Source organism: Manihot esculenta, chromosome 3 (assembly GCF_001659605.2).
Source record: "Manihot esculenta cultivar AM560-2 chromosome 3, M.esculenta_v8, whole genome shotgun sequence".
Taxonomy (NCBI): Eukaryota; Viridiplantae; Streptophyta; class Magnoliopsida; order Malpighiales; family Euphorbiaceae; genus Manihot; species Manihot esculenta.
In genome coordinates, this window is record NC_035163.2 from 10,151,069 (window position 1) to 10,173,450 (window position 22,382).

General features: G+C 34.0%; 1 protein-coding gene across 1 annotated transcript; it reads right to left on the bottom strand.

Annotated features, from left to right (window-relative positions):
• Positions 1 to 4,661: 4,661 nt before the first annotated feature.
• LOC110610508 lies at positions 4,662 to 18,386 on the bottom strand. The gene is made up of 8 exons (XM_021750453.2): positions 17,938 to 18,386; positions 17,747 to 17,799; positions 17,068 to 17,127; positions 16,882 to 16,959; positions 16,349 to 16,478; positions 13,810 to 13,862; positions 5,285 to 5,464; positions 4,662 to 4,958 (listed from the first exon to the last, which is right to left on the bottom strand). Exons 1-8 carry the CDS (start codon positions 18,302 to 18,304, stop codon positions 4,803 to 4,805), a joined length of 1,077 nt encoding a protein of 358 aa, XP_021606145.1. The 5' UTR covers positions 18,305 to 18,386; the 3' UTR covers positions 4,662 to 4,802.
• Between the last annotated feature and the right edge of the window lie 3,996 nt (positions 18,387 to 22,382).

Genomic DNA, 22,382 nt, shown 5'->3' on the forward strand with positions numbered 1-22,382 from the left:
GAATTGGTATTCTATGCTAAATTTTGGTTAAAATGACTTCTGATAGTAAGATCCATATAACTGAAATCATCCCAACACCTACCAAAATTTTTAAAAAAAAAAATTGGTTGAAATGATCCACTCTAGTAGCTACTATTGTTGAAACAGGTAAAACTTGCCTTATCTCCTCTTCACACAAATGGGTCATTGATTCTGGTGCCACGGATCACATGATAAGTAATCCTTATATTTTTACCAACTTTCGATCTCATCAGCACCTTCTCTTGTTACCATAGCTGATGGATCAACCTATAATGTTGAGAGTTCTGGGACTATTAAACTCACTTCTTCTATTATCCTATCATCTGTGCTAAATTTACCTAATCTTACTTTTAGTTTAATCTCTATAAGTAAACTTATCAAAGACCTAAATAATTGTATCTTATTTTTTCCTCAGAATCTTGTGATGAAGCAGATTATTGGTAAAGGATATGTATCTAGTGCTCTCTACATTTTGGATCCATGGGTACCTCTGTCTGTTGCCTGTTCCAGTTTCATGTCTTCGTTCGAAGCACATTGTCAGTTGGGACATCCTTCTTTATTGGTTTTGAAAAAGTTATGCCCTCAATTTTATGAGATATCTTCACTAGAATTGAGTAGTGTCATTTTGCAAAACATCATCGAAGCTCTTTAAGTTCTAGAGTCAATAAACGAGCTGAGCCTGCTTTTGAATTAATTTATTCTGATGTTTGGGGACCATGTCCAGTTGGGTCTAAGCCTAAATTTAGATATTTTGTCACTTTTGAAGATGATTTTTCTAAAATGACTTGGATTTATTTTATGACGTATCGCTCGGAACTGTTTTCTCATTTTTCTGCCTTTTATGCTGAAATAAAAACTTAATTTAATATTTTTGTGTAAATTTTGCGAAGCGACAATGCTAAATAATATATGTCACAATCATTCCAGGCTTACATGACTCAAAATTGTATTCTTCACTAATCATAATGTGTTGATACATCTGCTCAAAATAGGGTAGCTGAAAGAAAGAATTGGCATCTCCTTGACACTGCTCGAGTTTTGCTATCTCAAATGCAAGTTCCTAAGCCATTCTGGGTTGAAGTTGTCTCTACTGTATGCTTCCTCATTAATCGCATGCTCTCTCTAGTACTAAATGGTGATACTCCCTATAATGTGCTCTTTCCTAAGAAGCCATTATTTTCTCTAGAACCACAACTTTTTGATAACACTTATTACGTTCAGGATGTCAGACCTCATGTGACTAAACTTAATCCTAAAACTTTAAAGTGTGTTTTTTTTAGATATTTTCGCCTTCAAAAGAGGTATCGATGTTACTCTCCAGAGCTCAACAAATATCTGGTCTCAACAGATATAGCCTTTTTTTAGCAAATTCCTTTTTTTGCTGCTGCACAAACCTCTACTAATGAGGTAGAAGATGATGAGTGGCTCATCTATAGAATCACATCTGATGGTGGAAACTCCTTTAATATGCCTTATGCTGCACAATCTAACAGTGGCATTTCTTCTAGTGCTCAGTCTTCTGATAAACCAGCAGTTGTTCAAGTTTACTCTAGGAGACCAGCACCTGATGATACATGTTTTGTACCAGAATCTATTCCTCCATCATATCCACTACCGAGTGACCTTTACCTTCCCATTAGTTTTTGTAAAGTTAAATGACAATGTAAGTCTACCTACTTTGTTACTAACTTTCTTTCTCATGATCACCTGTCTCCTTCCTCTACCTTTTTAATTGCCTCTATAAATTATATTTCCTTACCTAAGATAGTAAAGGAGGCTCTGGCTCATTCTGGATGGCATGATGCAATGCTTAAGGAAGTCAAGACTCTAGATAAAAATCATACTTGGAAACTAGTTGATTTACCCCCTGACAAGAAGGCTGTGGGCTATAAATGGGTTTTTGATGTCAAAGTTAATCCAGTTGGTTCTGTAGCGAGCTTAAAGCCCGTCTTATCGCTAAAGGCTATGCCCAAACCTATGGCATTTACTACTCTGACACTTTTTCTCCTGTGGCTAAAATGACATTGGTTTGCTTGTTCATCTACCTAGCTACATCTAATCATTGGCCTTTATACCAGTTAGATATCAATAATGCATTTTTATATGGTGTTCTCCAAGATGAGTTGTACATGGAGTAATAATCTGGGTTTATTGCTCAAGGAGAGTATGGAAAAGTCTTTCATTTGAAGAAATCTTTATACGGATTGAAGTAAAATCCCTGAGCATAGATTGGCACCAGAATCAATGACTCATTTATGTGAAGAAGAGATAAGGCAAGTTTTATCTATCTCAACAATAGTAGCTACTAGAGTGGACCCTTTCAACCAATTTTTTTAAAAATTTTGGTAGGCGTTGGAATGATTTCAGTGATATGGATCTTATTATTAGAAGCTATTTCAATCAAAACTTAGCACAAAACACCAATTCACTGCACACAATGCTTCAAGACACGAAATCAGGCCTTGAAACACAACACCCAACCTCAAAAAGCTTAAACACAAGTCAGGAATAGAGGATTTAGGACCTGCTTAGTCATAACAAAAGAGAAATCCAATTACAACAGCGTCCGATGACAGATTTATCGTCAGAGACTAGATGAAAACCACGGGGCAACCTCATAAAAGGAACTGGAGGCTTATCAAAAGTGTCACGCTCCTCCATGCGCCGGTGCATGACAGATCAAACCAACCTTCAAACGGCGCGTGAGATCCACTCGCCAACAAGATGACCGCTGGACTTCAGGGAATGGCCGAAAACACGCTTGCACACCTTAGGAGGCCGGAGGTGAGACCAAACAGATACTGAATTCCGGTGATCCAACCAAGCAGTTTCTTTTTACCGAGAAACTAAAAGAAAAAATTACAGAGAAACTTTAAACCCAAATGCTCTGATAACATGTAACAAGACAAGAAACAATTAGACAATTTACATGTGTCTTATCTATTAAAATAATTGTGTTTATATACAGATTACAAGATTTTGTTAAGACAACTCCTAATAATCCTCTATTAATGAATAATATCAATTAGTCTATAATTATGTAATCTCCGTCAATTATATATAGATTATATTCATACTCTAACAGTTTTAGATGATTATGTTATACATTTTGTATTTATACATGACTTCTATTTGTGTATTTTAAATTTTTTTTATGAATGTACTTTACTTTAATTATTTGTATTTTTTTATATTCTACTTCTGCGTATGTATTTTTTTTTCATAATCATTTTCTTTAATAAATTGGTTGATTGAAAGGGAGCAAAAAATAATAATAATAATAATAATAATAATAATAATAATAATAATAATAATAATAATAATAATAATATCCTAGCAATTGATATTAGTAGAAAATTTTTAAATTTTGTCACAAAAAGAAACTATTCAACACAAATGTCCAACCTTTAGTAGGGAACAATTTGGCCACGATTGTTTTCTCTTTTAGTTGGAAAATTATTCATCACAAAATGTGTTACTTTTTAGTGAGGAAAATGTTTGCCACAAAATGCTTTAGCCTTTAGTGAGGAAATATTTTCCCACAAAAGATTGAACTTTTAGTGGCGAATATATTTTTGCCACAGAAAATGTAGTTTTTGTGGCAAATTCACATTTCGCTACTATAATCTTTTGTGTCACACTTCTGCTACTAGTAGCAAATTTTAATTTCGCTAATAATATCTATAGGAGCGAATTTGTACTTTTAGTGGAGAAACAAAAAGCCTATTTTCTATAGAATTTGATGCTAGCACCAAGAATTCCTATGTCATATTTATGCCCGAGGTTTTGTATAAGCTCTCTTGCATTTGAATTGCAACAAAAACCATTTTAGTATATATGTTTTTAATTAATTTTTTATATATTCTTACCTTTTTTACAGGGATAAAGACTCATATAGGAGGCACCATGCATCTTGAGTCAAGGAAGACATATTTTCGAGTAATGAAATGCAAATCTGCAAAATTATAAATACTAAGCAACGAGTGTCTGAAAAAATATTTATATTTATAGTAGACAAGAATGTAAAATACTTCTAGCCATACCATTATTTTGCAATAGAAATGAACTTCTCTAATAGTATGTTTGAATCAGAACTTCCATGAATGTAGCAAATAATAATACTAGTCTCCCATAAATGAATCAGACCGTACCTCCTTCATTCATCTCCATATTGGTTCTGCCTCTTGATCTTATCCTATTTTCTTCCTGTTTGTTTGGGTTGATACTTAAGGTGGCATTTTTGGATTTCCTTGTATAGTGATATAGTGAGATGAGTATATAAATAAAGAGAGAGAAAGAGCTCTACTGGACTGAACAGAGAAGGTTTCCGGTCTTTTAAATAGGACAGCTCTATTGTAATTTATATTTATACCATACTTTCTATTAGTATTTTTATGAAGATCGCTTCTTTATTTGCAACGATTCATTCTACAAGAAAAAGATTTAAATAAATTCTTGTAAAATTCATACATGATTTTAATTTCTTTTAATTTGAATTTTTTCTAAATTTCATTCTAAATAAAAGAGTTGATAAAAAAAATTAATTAAATTGAATTATTGTTTGCTTATTTACTTGAGAAGTATATGAGAGCATCATAAAAACAAATAATTGTGGGAGAAAATAGCAATTGCTTTTTCGATGGCTCTTAAATAAATCCCTTGATCAAATAGAAATATTCATGTTTAGTAGAACAAGTAAAATCACAATGATCCTTAATGAACAGAGTAACATTATACAAGTCCCAAGCCAAATGACTAAAGAGAATCATAGTTGTTTCTCACTACAATACAGAAGCAGAAGCACAAGGCCTCCATTGCCTCACAGTTTGACATAAAGGATCTGGGACCTTACAAGACCATAATGTCAGATCTGGAAAAGGTCCTGTCAATGCTAGATAATTTGCACCTTGTGTTTCTGGCATTCTCTTCCAGCTTACCTGTTTCCATTTTCCAAATTTACAACTCTTATCTGTCTTAGGAAGATACAATAACTAACTCATCACATGCACAAACCATTAACCTTTTAAGCTCATGCATTCCCTAATTTATGTTTTAGTTGATTTGTGTAGTAACTTATCCCTCTATTATTGCAGCCAACATTATGATACTTTTGGCCGAATGCGAGCCTCCTAAGTTTTTCGATATTATCAACATGATCCTTTAATTATTTCAAGGTAGAGAATCTTCAGCTGCAAGAATATAAATAAGAAAAATAATAAAATAATTCAAAATGTTGAGAGAATTGAGGAAATAAATGCCATACTTGTCCAGGGAAGGCTTCAGATAACGCCTTGATGGTAGTATTTTCAGCCCAAGTAGCGTCAACTAATTTAGGGTGGATTATTCCATTGGTAGTATCTGATTTTTCATAGATGCCACCACAGTTCACCATAAATCGACCATTGGGCATCAACCTATCACTCAATTTCAACCAAGTTTCAACCTGCAAATACAGTATAAAATGTGTAATTAGCACGTAAAACGCTATGGACAAATACCTCTAGGGTCACTCGATAGTCAATAACCTAAGAATTTCCCTTGAGTTCTCAACTTAACATTTAAAAAAAGGAAAATCAGACTATGATCGCGAAGTGGATTGAAGCACAGAGATAATGATTTGAATTTACATGTTAAACCTATAAAATAGACAGTAGTTCATTAATGGTATTAACAAGGGTCTCTCTCTCACACACACACACATGCAGCTGACCTCAGAACCAGAAGTAATACATCTAGGATGTGTTTGGTCTTAGCTATAAAGAATGAGATTTATTTTTCTTGTTTGTTACTGATATTCAGTGAACGGGAATCTCATTATGTTACCATTAGATGAGAGAATGGGTTCCATCTACTTCCTCTCATCTATGTATAATTATGTTGCGGAGATTCTTAAGACTGAAAATGAAAGAATGCTCTGACACTCTCTTCTTTCAGCTTTTATAATTCAAAAAGATTATCTATGAATCCTACACTACCATACACCACCTACTCTGAAACAATAATTTCAGAAATAAAAAGACTATGTATAAAAGTAAAAAATATTGGAGAAATTTTGGCATGATTAAAATTTTTTTTAAAAAAATTACAAATATAGAAATTCTGAATTTTTTAGCATCTCCATTTTATTTTGTTGATTTTAAATTATTTACATCATGAAAGATGTAACTGATTTCAATTCTTTTTCGATATAAACCAAGCAATTGTAGAGGCATTTCTCATATACATACATATGATAATGATTGTCGAGGAATATGTTTTATTTACTTGTCAAATATTATAGGAAATAAATATGTACAGATTTATGTATTCGTTATTAGCTTGATCTTAGGCTTGATACAGGGATTCACATTCCTTTCTTAGTTAAGTCTCTTGTATATTTCTATGCAGTAATTTCTATTGTGAAAATAAAGCAAACTATTCTCTACATGGTATCAAAGCCCGCCTTGTAGAAAACAATCTTTTTCCTTTCTTTCTTTGTTTCTGGTGCCTCTTCTTGGAGACTTGGGCCTCCTTTGTGTTTAAGTCACATTTGCTCTTATTGCCAAAATAAACTCAATCAAAATAATGCTATCTTGTGCTACCAATCTTGACGGGAACCTACAGTAATTTGATGTGAAAAATGCATTCCTGCACGGAGACTTAGATGAGGAAGTGTATATGGAAATTCCTCCTGGATTTGCTGATAAAAAAACACAAGGTAAAGTGTGCAAGATAAGGAAGGCTTTGTATGGGTTGAAGCAGTCACCCAAAGTTTGGTCTGATCGACTCAGCAAAGATCTAATTTTCTTTGGCTATCAACAAAGTAATGCTAACCATACTCTGTTTATCAGACATCACAAGAGTAAAATTACTCTTCTCATAGTCTATGTTGATGACATAGTAATGACAGGGGACTCAGCTGAAAAAACTTTTGGTTCAAGAGTTCGAAATTAAAAATCTAGAAAAATTTCAACATTTCCTAGAAATCGAGGTTGTCGGATCAAATAAGGAAATCTTTATTTATCAGAGAAAATACATTCTGAATCTTTTGAAAGAAACTAGTATGTTATGCTGCAAACCAGCAGAAACCCCCATTGAGAGCAATCACGAGCTACAAGCAGGGATTGGTGAATCAGTAAATATTGGCAGATATCAAAGATTAGTAGACACTCATTTATTTTTCGCATGCTCAACCAGACATAGCATGTGCAGTCAACTGAATAAGTCAGTTTATGCATGATCCTCAAGAGCCTCACATGCAAGCAGTTTTTCGCATTTTGCGATACTTGAAATCTGCTCCTGGAAAAGGTCTCCTATTCTCTAAACATGGCAGACATCTTGTGAACTTTTGGAACATAAATGTTTACTTCCTATATTAACATATTTACTTCCTATAACTTATAACACTCTCCCTCAAGTTGGAGCATAAATGTTAATCATGTCCAATTTGTTACATACATAATCAATTTCAGCCATAAAAACAACCAACCCAAAACAATCAAAATAAACAAAGGATCAGAAGAACAGAACCCGTGAACAGTAACTCGTGAACAATAGCCGTGAACAGTTCCCGATAACAGTGCCCGATGTCTCCAAATGTTATCCTTTATGGGTAACCCAAATGCACAGAACCCTAAGTCTCTAAATGTTACCCTTTATGAGTAATCCCAATGCGAGTGATCCACGTGGCCAATTCCCTAAGTTCAGCCTTGAGGACAAGGCTGTTTTTGATGAGGGTGGTAATGATACACATCCACAAGATGAAGAAACGAATGAACTTGAGCAAAATAATCGAAAACCTGGGACCACTTGGAGTGTATATTCTTGCAAATCAAAGAAATCAATTGAGGAACAGGTGGATGGACAGGTGGAAATACCGTTACAAAGAAAAGCATGATCCATGTGAGGATAGGTCGGAAAGGTTATAAATATAGAATAAGACGAGGATGATTCCATTCGATTATCTAGTTTTTTCTTGTATTTGTTCCTTGCTGTTAAGCTTGGAAAGGGGCAGAGGTTATTTGTGAAACCCTTGTTTGGAAAAACTCTCTATGTTCTAATCCTTTCATCAATATAGCAAAGTCTTTTTCTTCTTCTAAACACTATTAAATTCTTAACTCTGTCACTGAACCTGGTATGTAAGATAAAAGAAATGGTGGAGCTCTCCCATGTACCACCTAGAGAGGAGAAGTACTGATGCGAGTATAGGAATGACACGATTCTTCAACAATACGTTGTGCATTGGAGTCTTCAAATTCTTCAAAGATTCAATGTGGGAAGCTTTGAATCACGATGAATCAAGAAGAATTCGAGTCATTCATTTTGAATACCACGTTTGGAAGACAAGAAAAAAAAACATCTTATTTTTTTTAAAATTCGCGGGTCCAACACTAGCCATCATTTATTTACTTTATAAAACTCATATATGAGATATTTTAGTGTGTTTTGATATCTTTTATAATCCTATATGGATTATAAGTCAAATTAGTAGAAATGGGCCTATTGTATTAATCGATTACTAGAATCCCTTTCAATACAATGATATCTCCTTTCCTCTGCTATAGAACTGAAATAAGAAAAGAAATACCAGGAGGAATCTCCCATCCAGAAATTTGCTAGCTCAGCAATTGGCTGCTTAATTCAACTAAGGAAAAACATACCTCTCTAACGAAAAGACAAATTATTTATAGAACCTAATGGAGAAGGATAGCTGCTCTCCCTCCCCTTGTGAGCTGGCCCGAGAATCTCTCAACACTCTAACCTCCTTCTTTGTCATTCTTTGTCATCTTCTACAGCTGGCCCTTTTCTGGAATCTTTTGTCACTATCTCCTTCATTCCCCATTCTTCCACCTCTTTCTATAATAAACTATAAGAGATTGCAGCCTTTAGCCCAGATGTGCAGAGGCCCTGGTTGGGCTGAATGACACGATTCTTCAACAATAAGTTGTACATTAAAGTCTTTAAATTCTTCAAAGATTCAATATAGGAAACTTTGAATTATGATTAATCAAGGAGAATTCAAGCCATTCATTCTGAATACCACTTTTGAAGACAAGAAAAAAAATGGTCTTATTTTTCTTAAAATTCATGGATGCAACTCTAGCCATCATTTATTTACTTTTGGAAACTGACATATGGGATATCTTAGTATGTTTTGATATCTTTTATCATCCTATATAGATTAGGAGTCAAATTAGTAGAATTAGGTATAGTTTTCCTTATTCAAATAGGATTACCTTATATTTTCCTATTTCAACTAGGAATTGTCTTATTTTTCTATTTCAATTAGAATTTGTTTTATTTTCCTATTCCAATTAAGATTAGGAGAGATTTAGCTATAAATAGCTTTTATTTTGTATGCAGGAAAAAAAAGTGAATAAGTAAAGATTTTATATTTTTCTCCAGGATGAGAATTTATTCTTAGAATTTTAGTTCTTCTTCATGTTTAGCAACTTATCAAGGTTCAACCTTATGGTGTTCTAATATGGATTTCCTCACTCCATGCTTAGTTAACTTATCAAGAATATCTTGTGGCATTCTCTAGTTGGAATCGCTTGATCATCTATATTTCTAATCACATAGGTTGGTAAGGGGTATAGTAGAACAATCTTTTGGAAGATATCTTTGCCTCGTTCTTTATCAAGTTGTGTGATAGATTTTGTTATCACGAGTTGATCCTGAGTTTCGCATCAGTTGATATCAAAGTTTGGTAGTAGATAAATTCCTATTTATCTAGGTTTCTTTGTTTTATTTGTTTACTTTCAATTTCATTATTTTTATTTTAGCTATTTGACTAATTGTTTATTTGTTTCATTTTTTATCTTGTTTATTTCAAAAAAAAATTATTTTAGTTGTGTGAGATTAAAAAAAAAAGGGAAAAAAATATATGGCATGTAGAAAGATCCAAGAAATTCCATTCAAGAAACTAATCAAAAATTCTTAAATCCTTAAGTGAAAATTGTGATCTCATAAAAGAGCAAATCAAAGAATTCCATGAAGAAGCGAAAGTTTTAGAGAAACTTCTACTGCAGTAGCAAAGCAATCTCAATTACCATAACAGTATGTTGATAATGAAGAGGTTTCAACTAAATTTGAGAATACTTTTGAGGAAGAAATCACAATTGAGACCAAACATGATAAAGATGATTTTCAAGACCTTGAAATTGAGCAAAATTTTGATATTTAGCTCTAATCCTTATTCAAATGACTATTCCATTTAAGAAATCCAAGAAGTTGAAATTCCAATTGGATTTGTCGTTCTTGTATAAGACAATCTGTGTGGACATGATTCCATATATGTTGATCCTTTTCTTATCATTATGGTTGAAGATTCGAGGATGAATCTTTTCGAGGAAGGAGAAAATGATGCGAGTATGGGAATGATACGATTCTTCAATAATAAATTATACATTGAAGTCTTCAAATTCTTCAAAAATTCAATATGGAAAGCTTTGAATCACGATTATACAAGGAGAATTCGAGTCATTCATTCTGAATACTACATTTGGAAGACAAGAAAAAAAATGATCTTATTTTTCTTAAAATTTGTGGGTGCAACTCTAGCCATCATTTATTTACTTTTGGAAACTCATATACGTGATATTTGAGTGTGTTTTGATGTCTTATATCATCCTATATGGATTAAGAGTCAAATTAGTAGGATTTGGTATAGTTTTCCTTATTCAAATAGAATTACTTTATATTTCCTATTTCAACTAGAATTTGTCTTATTTTCCTATTTCAATTAGAATTTATTTTATTTTCCTAGTCCAATTAGGATTAGGAGAGATTTGGCTATAAATAGCCCTTCTTTTGTATGCAGGAAAAAGTGAATAAGTAAAGATTTTATATTTTTCCCACAATGAGAATTTATTATTAGAACTTTGGTTCTTTTCCATGTTTACCAACTTATCAAGTTCAACCTTGTGGGGTTCTAATATGGATTTTCACACTCCATGCTTAGTTAACTTATCAAGAATATCTTGTGGCATTCTCTAGCTGGAATCGCTTGATTATCTATGTTTCTAATCACATTGATTGATTAGGGGTGTAGTAGAACAATCTTCTTAAAGATATCTTTGCCTCGTTTTTTGTTAAATTGTATGACGGGATTTTTTATCACGAGTTAATCTTGAGTTCTGCATCAAGTATGCAGTGTTGTATGGAAGGATGTATTATAGCAATATTCGGCCCAAGGTAACCACTCAATCCAAGTTTTAGGTTTGTCACTCATAAAGCACCGAAGGTACATTTCAATGGTGCGATCCACTACTTCCGTCTGTCCGTTTGACTGTGGGTGACATGCGGAAGAGAGCCAATTTCGTTCCATATAAATGAAATAATTCTTTCCAAAAATGACCGGTGAAGATCCCATCTTTATCACTGACAATGGATTCTGGTAGTCCATGGAGACAAAAAACAGTAGAAAAAAAATATAGGCAATACTCACAGATGTATGGGAATGAGATATCGGAATAAAGTGCACATATTTAGAGAATCAATCCACTATCACCACGAGAACTGGTTTGTTGCCTGCCTTAGGGAGCCCCTCAACAAAGTCCATCGAAATATTTGCCCATATTTGTGTTTGTAATGCCAACAGTTGCAATAAACCCACTGGATGAAGATTCGAAGTTTTGTTCTGTTGGAAGATGGTGCAAGCTTCTACAAATCCTTTCATTGTCGCCTTCATGCCTTGCCAATAAAAATCTTGGCGAATTCGCTACAAGGTTTTCTGCACTCCCTCATGTGTGCCATTTTGCACAGCCATTAGGATTGTTGTAAGCAAGGGTGAAGAGAGGCTGAGATAAACTCGTTGTCGATAAAAAATTAGGCCATTATCAACTGCCCAATCAGCTTCCATTTCTTCCTTCTCAATCTTACTTCGAAGCTGTGATAGAGACTCTGTAGTGGCTATTTCATTTCTGATTGCATCAAAAATGAGTATGGTGGGTCGAGAGAGTGCAAACAAGACAGCAGTATCTTCATCACGATGGGAAAGGCATCTGCAGCTCAATTCAAATTCCCAGCCTTGTACTCTACTTGAAACTCAAAGCCTAATAATTTACTGATCCAATATTATTGAGGCAATGTGGAAGGGCATTGCTCCGGTAGGTATTTGAGACTGTATTGATCAATTTTAATGATAAATGCTCTCCCTTAGAGATAAGGTCGCCAGTGTTGCACAGCCTTGGTTAACCCAATCAACTCACGCCCATAGGCCAAAAACTTTTCATGCCTAGTGGCCAATTTCTAGCTATAAAAGGCAATATGATGATTTTGCTGTAGCATAGCACCAATTCCTCCCCCGGATGCATCACATTCTACGATAAATTGTTCATCAAAATTGGGTAACCGCAAAACTGGAGCAAATATCAATGCTGATTCCAATGCATTAAATGATTCCAATGCCATGGCATTCCATTGGAACCCATTTTTGCACAACAGGTTTGGTAAAGGGGCTGCAATGACACCATAATTTTGAATGAACTTGCGGTAGTATCCTGCGAGACCCAAAAACCCCTCAAAGAGCTTTTAGTGATTGTGGTATTGAGCATTCAGCTACTGCTTATATCTTGCTGTTATCCTTGGGGACACCCTTGCTATCAATAACATGGCCCAAGTATGCAACTTGTCGCTCGCTATACGGAGCATTTCAAGCTTTTAACAAAGAGTTGATGAGAACGCAATAATTGAAAAACGAGATTGATATGGTGCAGATGTTCCTCCTAGGAGCTGCTATAAATCAATATGTCGTCAAAAAAGAAAAATACAAGTTTCCGCAGATAATCATGCAATCTGACCTTTGAACTCGTTGGAAGAGAGAGTGAGTTCAGATCTCGATTATAAAGGAAATAATTCTGCTTGTTTTATAGAGAATCTTACATCATAATTGAAGAATTCTGCTCCAGTTAGGAGCTGATGCTAACTAGAGTACTACAAGCAGATTACTACTGAATAAAATCATCTAATTCTACTAAATTGAAACTCCTACATGATAAGAAGATAATTACCTACTTAAATAAAAAGTTGTTGTAGATAAGGATTCCTGCAGTCAATTTAATCCTTAATCTCCCTTATTCGCTGTTTGCTATTGGCATGAATCCTATTCCTCTTCTGATATGTCTGTCCTATATATGCATCCGTAACACTCATGTGCAGGCTTTGTGTTCTAAGTTCTAACAGCACATGGAGACGCGTCCAACATCCGCCACTGCTCCGTTCACTCTCGCTGGCGTCGCTGCAAGCTCTACTCTTCAGTTTTGTAGTCTGTTTTCTATTTAGGTGTTCTGTAAAGGTGCTTTTGCTTTGAATCCAAATCTAGTACTGCTCACTTCACTTCACTATTGATAGTTGTAATCTTCGAGACAATGAGTACCATAGTAGAAGGATTATGGCCGTTTAACTTACAATTGTGAGTAATTTGTAAAAAAAATATATTATACTAGTGTTTATAAATTATTTTTCTTAATTATTAGATTTATTTGTATAGTAAGTTTATGCTAAACTACTTTACATTTTGCACTTTTTATTATATGCGGGTAATTTTCATAATAGAAACATTTACTGGAACAAAAATAATTTATTTTTATATTCTAAGGGGCATGTTTTAAGTCCTCAAAGAATATGTACCACCAAGAGCCAATGATAATTTGACTAGAAAACTTTGTATGCTCGCAAGTGATTGTAGGTATGAATTAAAATACCAAACCTTTTGAAGAACAACTAAGAAAGAAAAAACTAGAAACCAAATTATAAAAGTACACAAATTATGTTATCAATATCGGCACTAATACAATGAGAAAATACCTCTTGTAGTTGTGCCAAAACCTTTCCTTCATAGAACAAGTCAATCACAATGCCTGCGTAGCAACTTTGGCTAAAGTTAATAAAAGAAAGCAGAGATTATTTATTTATTTATATATATTATTTTGAAAAGAGTGTTGAAGTAAGAACAATAGAGGATAAAGAAAATAAAATGAGAGGATTTACATGGTTCGGCTATGAGAGCCTATATTCATTGACCAAAATCTCAGGAAGCTCTATTTTTATGTAATTGTATTATATTCTCATAATATATAAGCTTCCTATTTATAATGGAAAAACAAAGACAATTATGGTAAGGTACTACAAATTAAGGGATTCTCTAACTAAATAGGAATATAAAAAGAAAAGTAACTCTTCCTATTTAGAAATATAAATCCTACATTAAATAAAAATAATGAACCGTGAAAGAATAAGAGGTACCCAAGGTTGTACATACAAGAGAGCCCAATCAATTCACCAAAAGACCGGGTAGCGGCACGGGAAGGCCGAAAAGATGGTCGAAATCGTCGCCGGAGTGATCGGAGCGGCGAAGCAGCGTCAGGCGATTGGTCACGCACCGGGATGCAGCACAGGCTTTTCCGGCGTCGAAGCTGCTTGATCGGCCGGCGATAGTCCTGGTGTCGGCAGTGAGAGGAGGAAAGACTCCTAAATGGGTTAGTACCAAAAAAGGTAGATCTAGGGTTCTGAAACCCTAAAGTGAAAAAAATTGAATTTGAAGAATTTTGGGAAAATTTAGAGAATTCTTGTATTTTACTCTTCATCTTTACAATTGGTCTATATGACTATTTATACACAAAGAATTATATCTAAACAGGAAGCAAATAATCAAATAATAATTACGGAGATAATTAAGGATCCTAATCAAATCAAATCATATCCCTGAATCAGTTAGGATCAACAAATAAGTCAACAGTATGCTACCTTCCTAATCCTAGTAATGATCTTATAGAGCCCATAGTATTTAGCTGACAGTTTAAGAGAGTGCCACATAGCCAAGGATGTCTGTCTATAAGGTTGCAACTTCAAATACACTAAATCACCCATGAAAAATTCCCTTTTTGTCCTCTTTTTGTCAGCTTGTTACTTCATTCTGCTATGTTCTAAGCCTTTTCTAAGTTCTCCTTAAGAAGTTGAGAGAGTTGTTACCTTTCTTGCAAAAGTTGATCTACTGCCTCAACAGCTATGTCATTAGGTAACTGAATAGGAAAACTGAAAGGGGAATAGCCATACAATGCTTCAAAAAGGAGACATTTTGAGGGCACTATGAGGTGAAGAGTTGTATCACTATTCTGCCATAGGAAGCCAATGAATCCAAGTAGCAGGTTTTAAGTGGACCATGCATCTAAGATAATTCTCTAAATATTTTGGTTGACTCTCTCAGTTTGGCCATCAAATTGGGGATGATAGGCTGAACTAAAGGCTAATTTAACTCCCAAACATTTAAATAATTCCTACCAAAATAAGCTAGTGAAAATTTTATCTCTATCCAAAGTAATTACTTGAGGAATACCATGGAGTTTATAGATATTGTCTATGAAGAGATGAGCCATAGTGATTGCAGAATAAGGATGTTACAAGGGCAGAAAATGGGCTACTTTAGTGAGTCTGCAAACCACTACTAGTATAGTGTTCTTCTCTTTTGACTTGGGAAGCCCTTCAATTAAATTCATGAAAATCTCATGCCAAGCATGAGAGGGAATAGATAAAGGTTGCAATAAAAGCCTGAATAAGCATAATTTTCTCCTTTGCATATAGCAACCACTTCAAATTCCTTGATCCATACCATGACATCTTTTAACATTCCAAGCCAATAAAAATATCTCTTCAGTGCTTACCAGCATGAATTAGGTGCAGCTACCTGATGACATAGAAAAACAGCACACGTGCCAATGTGATGGGCCTATAGGTAAGACTGATGGATGGTGCATGGGAGCCACACGCTGCATGTCCGGTCACCGGATCTTGATACATTGATAGGAGCCCGATCAAAAAGCAAGCTCTCTATCTGGCGGGGATGTGGAGAATACCCTAAATGGGTGATCTCAAAACGCCAGTAGAAAGACCAAAGAGAAACTTCTTGGTTTTGATACCAAGTGGAGAAAGTTTTCAACTCTGAATTTTCTGTATATTGCAAGAATATGGAGGTACAAATTTGTATACATCTACTTCTAGCTATTTCGGAAAGTAATCACTATAATTATGCTTCTATTGTACATATATGTATCAATTATTTCATGAAAATACATACAAATATTTGCTGATAACAAGTTGAGAGGAATAATTAACATCACATTTATTATTTTGTCATAGAGAATACTATTAGCAGATAAGGTGTTCCAAGTATAATATAACTAGCCCAGCCCCACCCCCGAATCCTACCCTTGTGTACTGACAAGGGCAATTTTGCTTGAAAGAAAAGTTTATTTTTACATGATCTTTGCAGTTGACAAAGAGAATAAAATTCTATATGACACAGTAAGAAATGGAGACAGCTCTTCTTGAAATCATAAGGAACATTTACCAGCATATCTTCCAGAATCATTTTCCGAGGGACAAAGTGCATCCCCAATATGAACATTCAGTAGGCCACCAGCTATATTATGCTTCTCAAGATCAGAAAGCCCAAAATGTTGCCTTGCTTTATCGATTAACTGAAATGTACAAATCATTCAGTTTTCATAAGAAGGAAGTTCATTCTAAGACTAAAAGGCAACTAAAATGTATTACTGATAAAAATCTGCAGGAAAATGTGGGACATGGGGAAAAAAGTTGATGGAAACTAGTTTTTCTTGATAAAATAAATCAAGCAGAATTTGATGTGGTGTAAACTTGCCTTGCTGCTTGAAGGATTAAAGAGCATGTACTAACTACTGATTTTTCAGTGTTGGCCATTTTGGCTACCAGATTTCCAAAGTCAACAAGATGTATGTAGAATTAAGGGAAAATGATAGTTTCATAAGTAACAATGGACAGAGCAAATCATGATGAAAAAAAAAAAGTTAATCTGAAAGTTAAAGGATCATTTGTCACAGAAAGATATTTAATGTCCCTTACAATTGGATCAATCTCCCAACCTTCAAGCTGTAAAGAAGGCCACAGGTCAAGCATCAAATGTGCAGCAGTACCACCACCCTGGATAATTAAAGATTTCAGTTGCATGAGCTCATATATTTGGTTTGTATGTAATTGCATCATAAAATCAATAAGACCTCAAAGCTACAGCAAGATGAAGTGAAATACCAGGCCCAAGATTGCAATAGGACCTTTTGGTATGACAGCTGGTAAACTAGCAAATTCATCCTGCATGAAGAAGGGAAAAAGAGCAAGAAGCAGATAATTAGTTTGAAATGTTTGATGTCAACAGAAGATAAGATAACAAAAACTTTCTATATTTATAAAGTTGATTGGGAACGGGTACACAATTCTGCATGTTGGTTTTTCATTTTTCCACAATATTTAAAAATTTTAAGTAGTTTTCTAGGTTTTAAATTGGAAAAGTGGAAATAAGAAGTTTTTGTAGCAGTGGCTTGTAGGAGTCCTTGCAAAGGACTTTCCAAGGACATTGCTATAAACCATGTTTATAGTTTGGTCACTGTCATGTTAATTAGAGCTAATAGTTCAATCCTTTTTAATCCTTTCCACTCTAATATCATTTTGCAAAAATCTGCTTATAGTTTCTCTGGAATTGCATAATGTTGCATGAACATTTTCTTTGCCATACTGGCTGATAAATGAGCGGTAAATTCGTAGGGATTAGTAACCTAATGCTAAACAAAATGCTAAACCGACTAAATTACCCTGTGATTGCCATTACAATATCAGGACACTGAGCACAACAAGGAAAGAGAGAAACAAGAGAAAAGCAAAGTAAATGCTAATGAAAATTAAAAATAAAACAAGGAGAAGAAACTTCACATACCCAATACGATCCAGTCCATTTCTGACCCTTATTAAGAATGCTGTGAACATTATCTGCATTATAATTAACATATGAACGAAAAGTAATGAACTTTTAACAAAATTAGAGATGGAAGGAAGACGAAGTGTGAATCAATACTACAAAAGATTGAAGAAGAAAAGAAAAGCTAAAGGGTCTAATTGGACACTCACGAGTAGAGTCAAGAAGCAACATCCTGGCTTTAGGAGTGTCCACAATTACAATATCATTATACTTGCTTCTCACTGCTGTAAGCACTTGATACTCTTCGTCTTCTTCTTCTTCTTCCTCCTCTCTCTGTCGGATAGAATCCTGGGAAGAAGCCCACAGGAGAGAGTAGACATTTGAGCTAGCCTTTTGTTTTGCGAGAGGTGATGAAATTAAAGAACAAGGAAATGTGGCATTGGGATAACTTTTACTGCATGTACTAGCTTTGGGGAAAGGAAAGGAGCCATTTATTGGAGAGAGGGGATGCTTTTTCCAGGAATTGGATAGTGGGGTTGTTGACACCACCAAATTCTGCAGTGGGAATGAAAGCATTTAGCTTTTAGAAACAAAACATTAAAAAAAAAATGCCTTATCTGGATTGGGTTTTAATGGTTTGCTTTATATTTATCCGGCCTATGTGGGAATTAAGTACACGGTGCCGGAAATACCATAGATAAATTTAATGAAAAGGGTTTTCTCTCTCTCTCTCTCGTTTGGAGGGAGGTTTCCCTTTGTTTTTTATTTTCATATACTCTCTCTATCATCCAATTTTTGTACTTTTTAATTAACTTTTTAATTTTAGATATTATTACATAAACTAATTAGTTCATATATTTTCAAAACTAATTAGATATTATTACAAACTAGAGATATCCCAGTAGAGACTCTCCAACACTCAAGTCAGATGTGGAACCTTTTAATGGTATAAAGAGAAATAAAACAGATAGAAAGAGAATGGGTTCCAAAGTTTCTACATGAGTGTCTGAGAGAGATATATACATGATCGTTTTGACACCCTTTGTGGAGATATCAGATTGAACAAGGATACTTTTTTGTAGGTGTGTCAAGCGGTACATTAATAATGGGCGATAAGATAATAAATACGAAGCTGATTAGTTTGTATCTACTACACACGCATTTGTGATTCCGGTGATGTACCAAAGAGATGACCAATACGTAGGAGGTCGACTTTCTATTCTGATCTCATCAAGTCGTGCTTGACTCATCTAATTTGTATAGAGATGGGTCCCTTAAGTCACTAAGGTTGGTAGTATCGGTATTTAATTCTCATTTGTGGTACAAGTTTTGAAGATGAGGTATGTCTGTCCATTCCAGACTTTGATAAAATCAAGGGTATTGGTTGTCTATCTTCGTATTCTATAGGTCAAGCTTCTTATTGCCTAATCCGACTAAATAGAAAGGTTCGCACGACCTTTTAAATTCTATGCACATATGTTATGATCTTAATGGATCCTATTTTTTATATATTATCACATCCTATTCAGTGTATTCATCTTGTGGTATATACATTGACTTATATGTATATTTTACATAGCGTAAAGAAATTGTAATTAGTATTGACAAAATAATTTAATTACATTTTATATATTTTCTCATTCATATTATTTCGTTTAAATTTAACAAAAATATACAAGACACAAAATGAGTCATCTTAAAGAGGATATTTTAGTAAACTTTTTATTAAACGTAATTAATGTAATAAATAATTTATCCTTTTACCATTATTATTGATTTGTAAGTCAACTAAGCCATATAAGTTATCAAAAGAATTAATACTCTTATTAATTATGATATTAGATATTCGTTTATATGGCCTTTTTCTATTTTTAAAAGAAGAATATTATTTGTGTCCAATAATTTTTATTTTTTTTATTTTTTTACACATATTAATAAATATAATTTTTTATTAACTTTCTAATTATATCCTTTTTAAATATATTAAATTTTATTAAATACTAAAAAATATTTTGAGAGATTTTTTAAAAATAAAAAAAAATTAATTAGAATTATAATATTCAATTTATATGTTACTATAATCTAAAAAAAAGTGAATAATAATGTTGAAACAAAAAAAAATGGACAAAAATTATAGGACGAAGAGAGTATTATTTTTTATTATTATTGATGTCGTGGAAATAAGATTGATGGTGTGACCATAATGGAGTTGGTGTTGTGATTGGCCGGAACCTACAAGAGAGATAACATGAGGTGATGGTGGGTGCCCACGGAAGTGTATTACAAGACTTAGAGTTAACTGAATGTGAGAAAGTGTATTACAAACTTAGAGTTCTATTATTTGAGAATAGCATACATTTGTCTATGTGATCCTTTTCCTTTTATACGGTAAGAAGATAGAGATGAATACAACATTCCTGATAATCCGACGGTTTTGTGGTTGGCCCATTGGTGAAGTATCTTCACCGGCTAATTGGTCGAGAATATCGTGATCGTAGGCCCAAAAGGGATCTTATGGATTATAGCTGTTTAATGGTAACTTCCTTATGGAGATTGGCCCTGACGTTTGAGAGGGCGAGTCTATCCTACTTAAAGTCAACGTGTCCTGAGACCGGGTCTGTTCTCTTGATTAGGAGCCGGTCGTCTGAGTCTTCCTTTCTACGAGTGGGACCGCTTATCGACTTATCAAACCTTACCACGTGGCCCTATCTTATAGTGACAGCTTACGGCTTGCTTTGAGCAATTCTTATGTAGCATTAGATGTCCTCCCACTGGTCTTTGATTCTTTAGATTCAAATGTAACCGTTGTTTTCATGGTCTGGCTCATGTGGCTTATTCATCCGGGCTGAGTACATGATGTCCTTGCTTTTTTTTTACTTGCACTGCCGACTGTCAAGTCCAAGACCTTGTTCGGCAAAAGTTGATCCGTGTTTACAGGCATTTCCTAGTCCTAACATGCAAATGATGTTGCTCCTAGGCCTTGTTCAATTTTGACGGGCTTTTGAGCTCTTTCTCGCCCTGTTGAGCTTATGGGCCCTTTGCAGTCTTGTCGAGTTTTTGGCACTAAATGCCTTCATAAGCTTCCAGGCACTTTCCTAGCCCTTACGAGTTCCTTGGTTTTTCGAGATTTCGGACATTTTTCTTACTTGCACTGCCGACCAGTCAAGTCCAAGACTTTGTTTGGCAAAAGTTGATCCGTGTTTACAGGCATTTCCTAGTCCTAACATGCAAATGATGTCGCTCCCAGACCTTGTTCAGTTTTGATGGCTTTTGAGCTCTTTCTCGCCCTGTTGAGCTTCTAGGCCTTTTGTAGTCTTGTCGAACTTTTAGCACCAAATATCTTCATGAGCTTCCAAGCACTTTCCTAGCCCTTACAAGTTTCTTGGTTTTTTCGAGACTCCGAACATTTTTCTAGCCATTGTGAGCTTTCGAGCTCTTCTTGCCTTGTTGAGATTTTGGGTTGAGCACATGATGTCCTTGTTTTTTCAAGTTTCCGGACATTTTTCTAGCCCTTGCAAATTCCTTGGCCTTAGACAGCCCTTACAGGCTTCAATTACATTCACTCTTTTCTCTTAAAAATAAATTATGCGAATACAATTTTAAATCAATTTTGTATTTCACACTAAAATTCTAAATAATTCATTGCATTCACTCTTTTCTCAATTCATTACATTCACTCTTTTCTCTTCTCTAGTATACTGACTTTGAGTGTCGGAATTGCTGCTGTGGACACCGACCACTACTTTATATTTTATTTTTTGCAAGCATAGCCAAGTACAACATAGCTCTGTTTTTCAGTCACATAGCATATTATGATATATAATTAATATATATTGTTGATCATACGTTTTTTAAACTACGATAATGATTAGTATGGATTTAAAAAATTAAGCTATATGTTAATTTGAATTAAATTAAAATAAATTGATATACTAAATCATTGATAAAACTAGGAAATTTATAATAATAATATTGTAAATTATTTTTTTAATATTATAAATTTTAATTTTAGAAGAAATAACGAAAAAAAAATCCTAATCTTTGAAAAGATTATCAATTGCACCCTAAACTTTAAAAATTTATCAATTAAACCCTAATATTTTAAGCTGTAACCAATTATACCCTAAACTTCACTGATGTGATAGAGTGACATGGCAATGACGTATTAGATGACGTGGCACTTTCATTATTTTCTAATAAAAAATTTAATTACAGGGTGTAATTGGAATAAGCATAAAAGTGTGGAGTTTAATTAGCGAACAATAAAAGAATAGGGTGCAATTGCAAAAATAAGAAAAAAATGGGATTCTTTTAGTCAATACCTCCATTTTAAAATGCAATATTCATGAATAGAAAAAAGTACCAAGTCTCTTAAGGAATAAACAAGCACCTTATGAAAATTCCCAAGCATATCTCAGGTGCTTCTATGCTTGTTATGGATGTGTACCGCTGTAAATGATTAGCATACCTAAATAGAAAACATGATTATAGGAGCATAATTTTAGGATTAATAGTAGGAGCATATCTTGTCTTAGTTGTAAAGTGTTTTCATATCCAAGAATATTGTAATTTATATATGTGTAATAATTCTTTAGTGAAAAATACATAAATTCATAGTTTCATATGGTATTAGAGCCACTTTTAGATATGATAT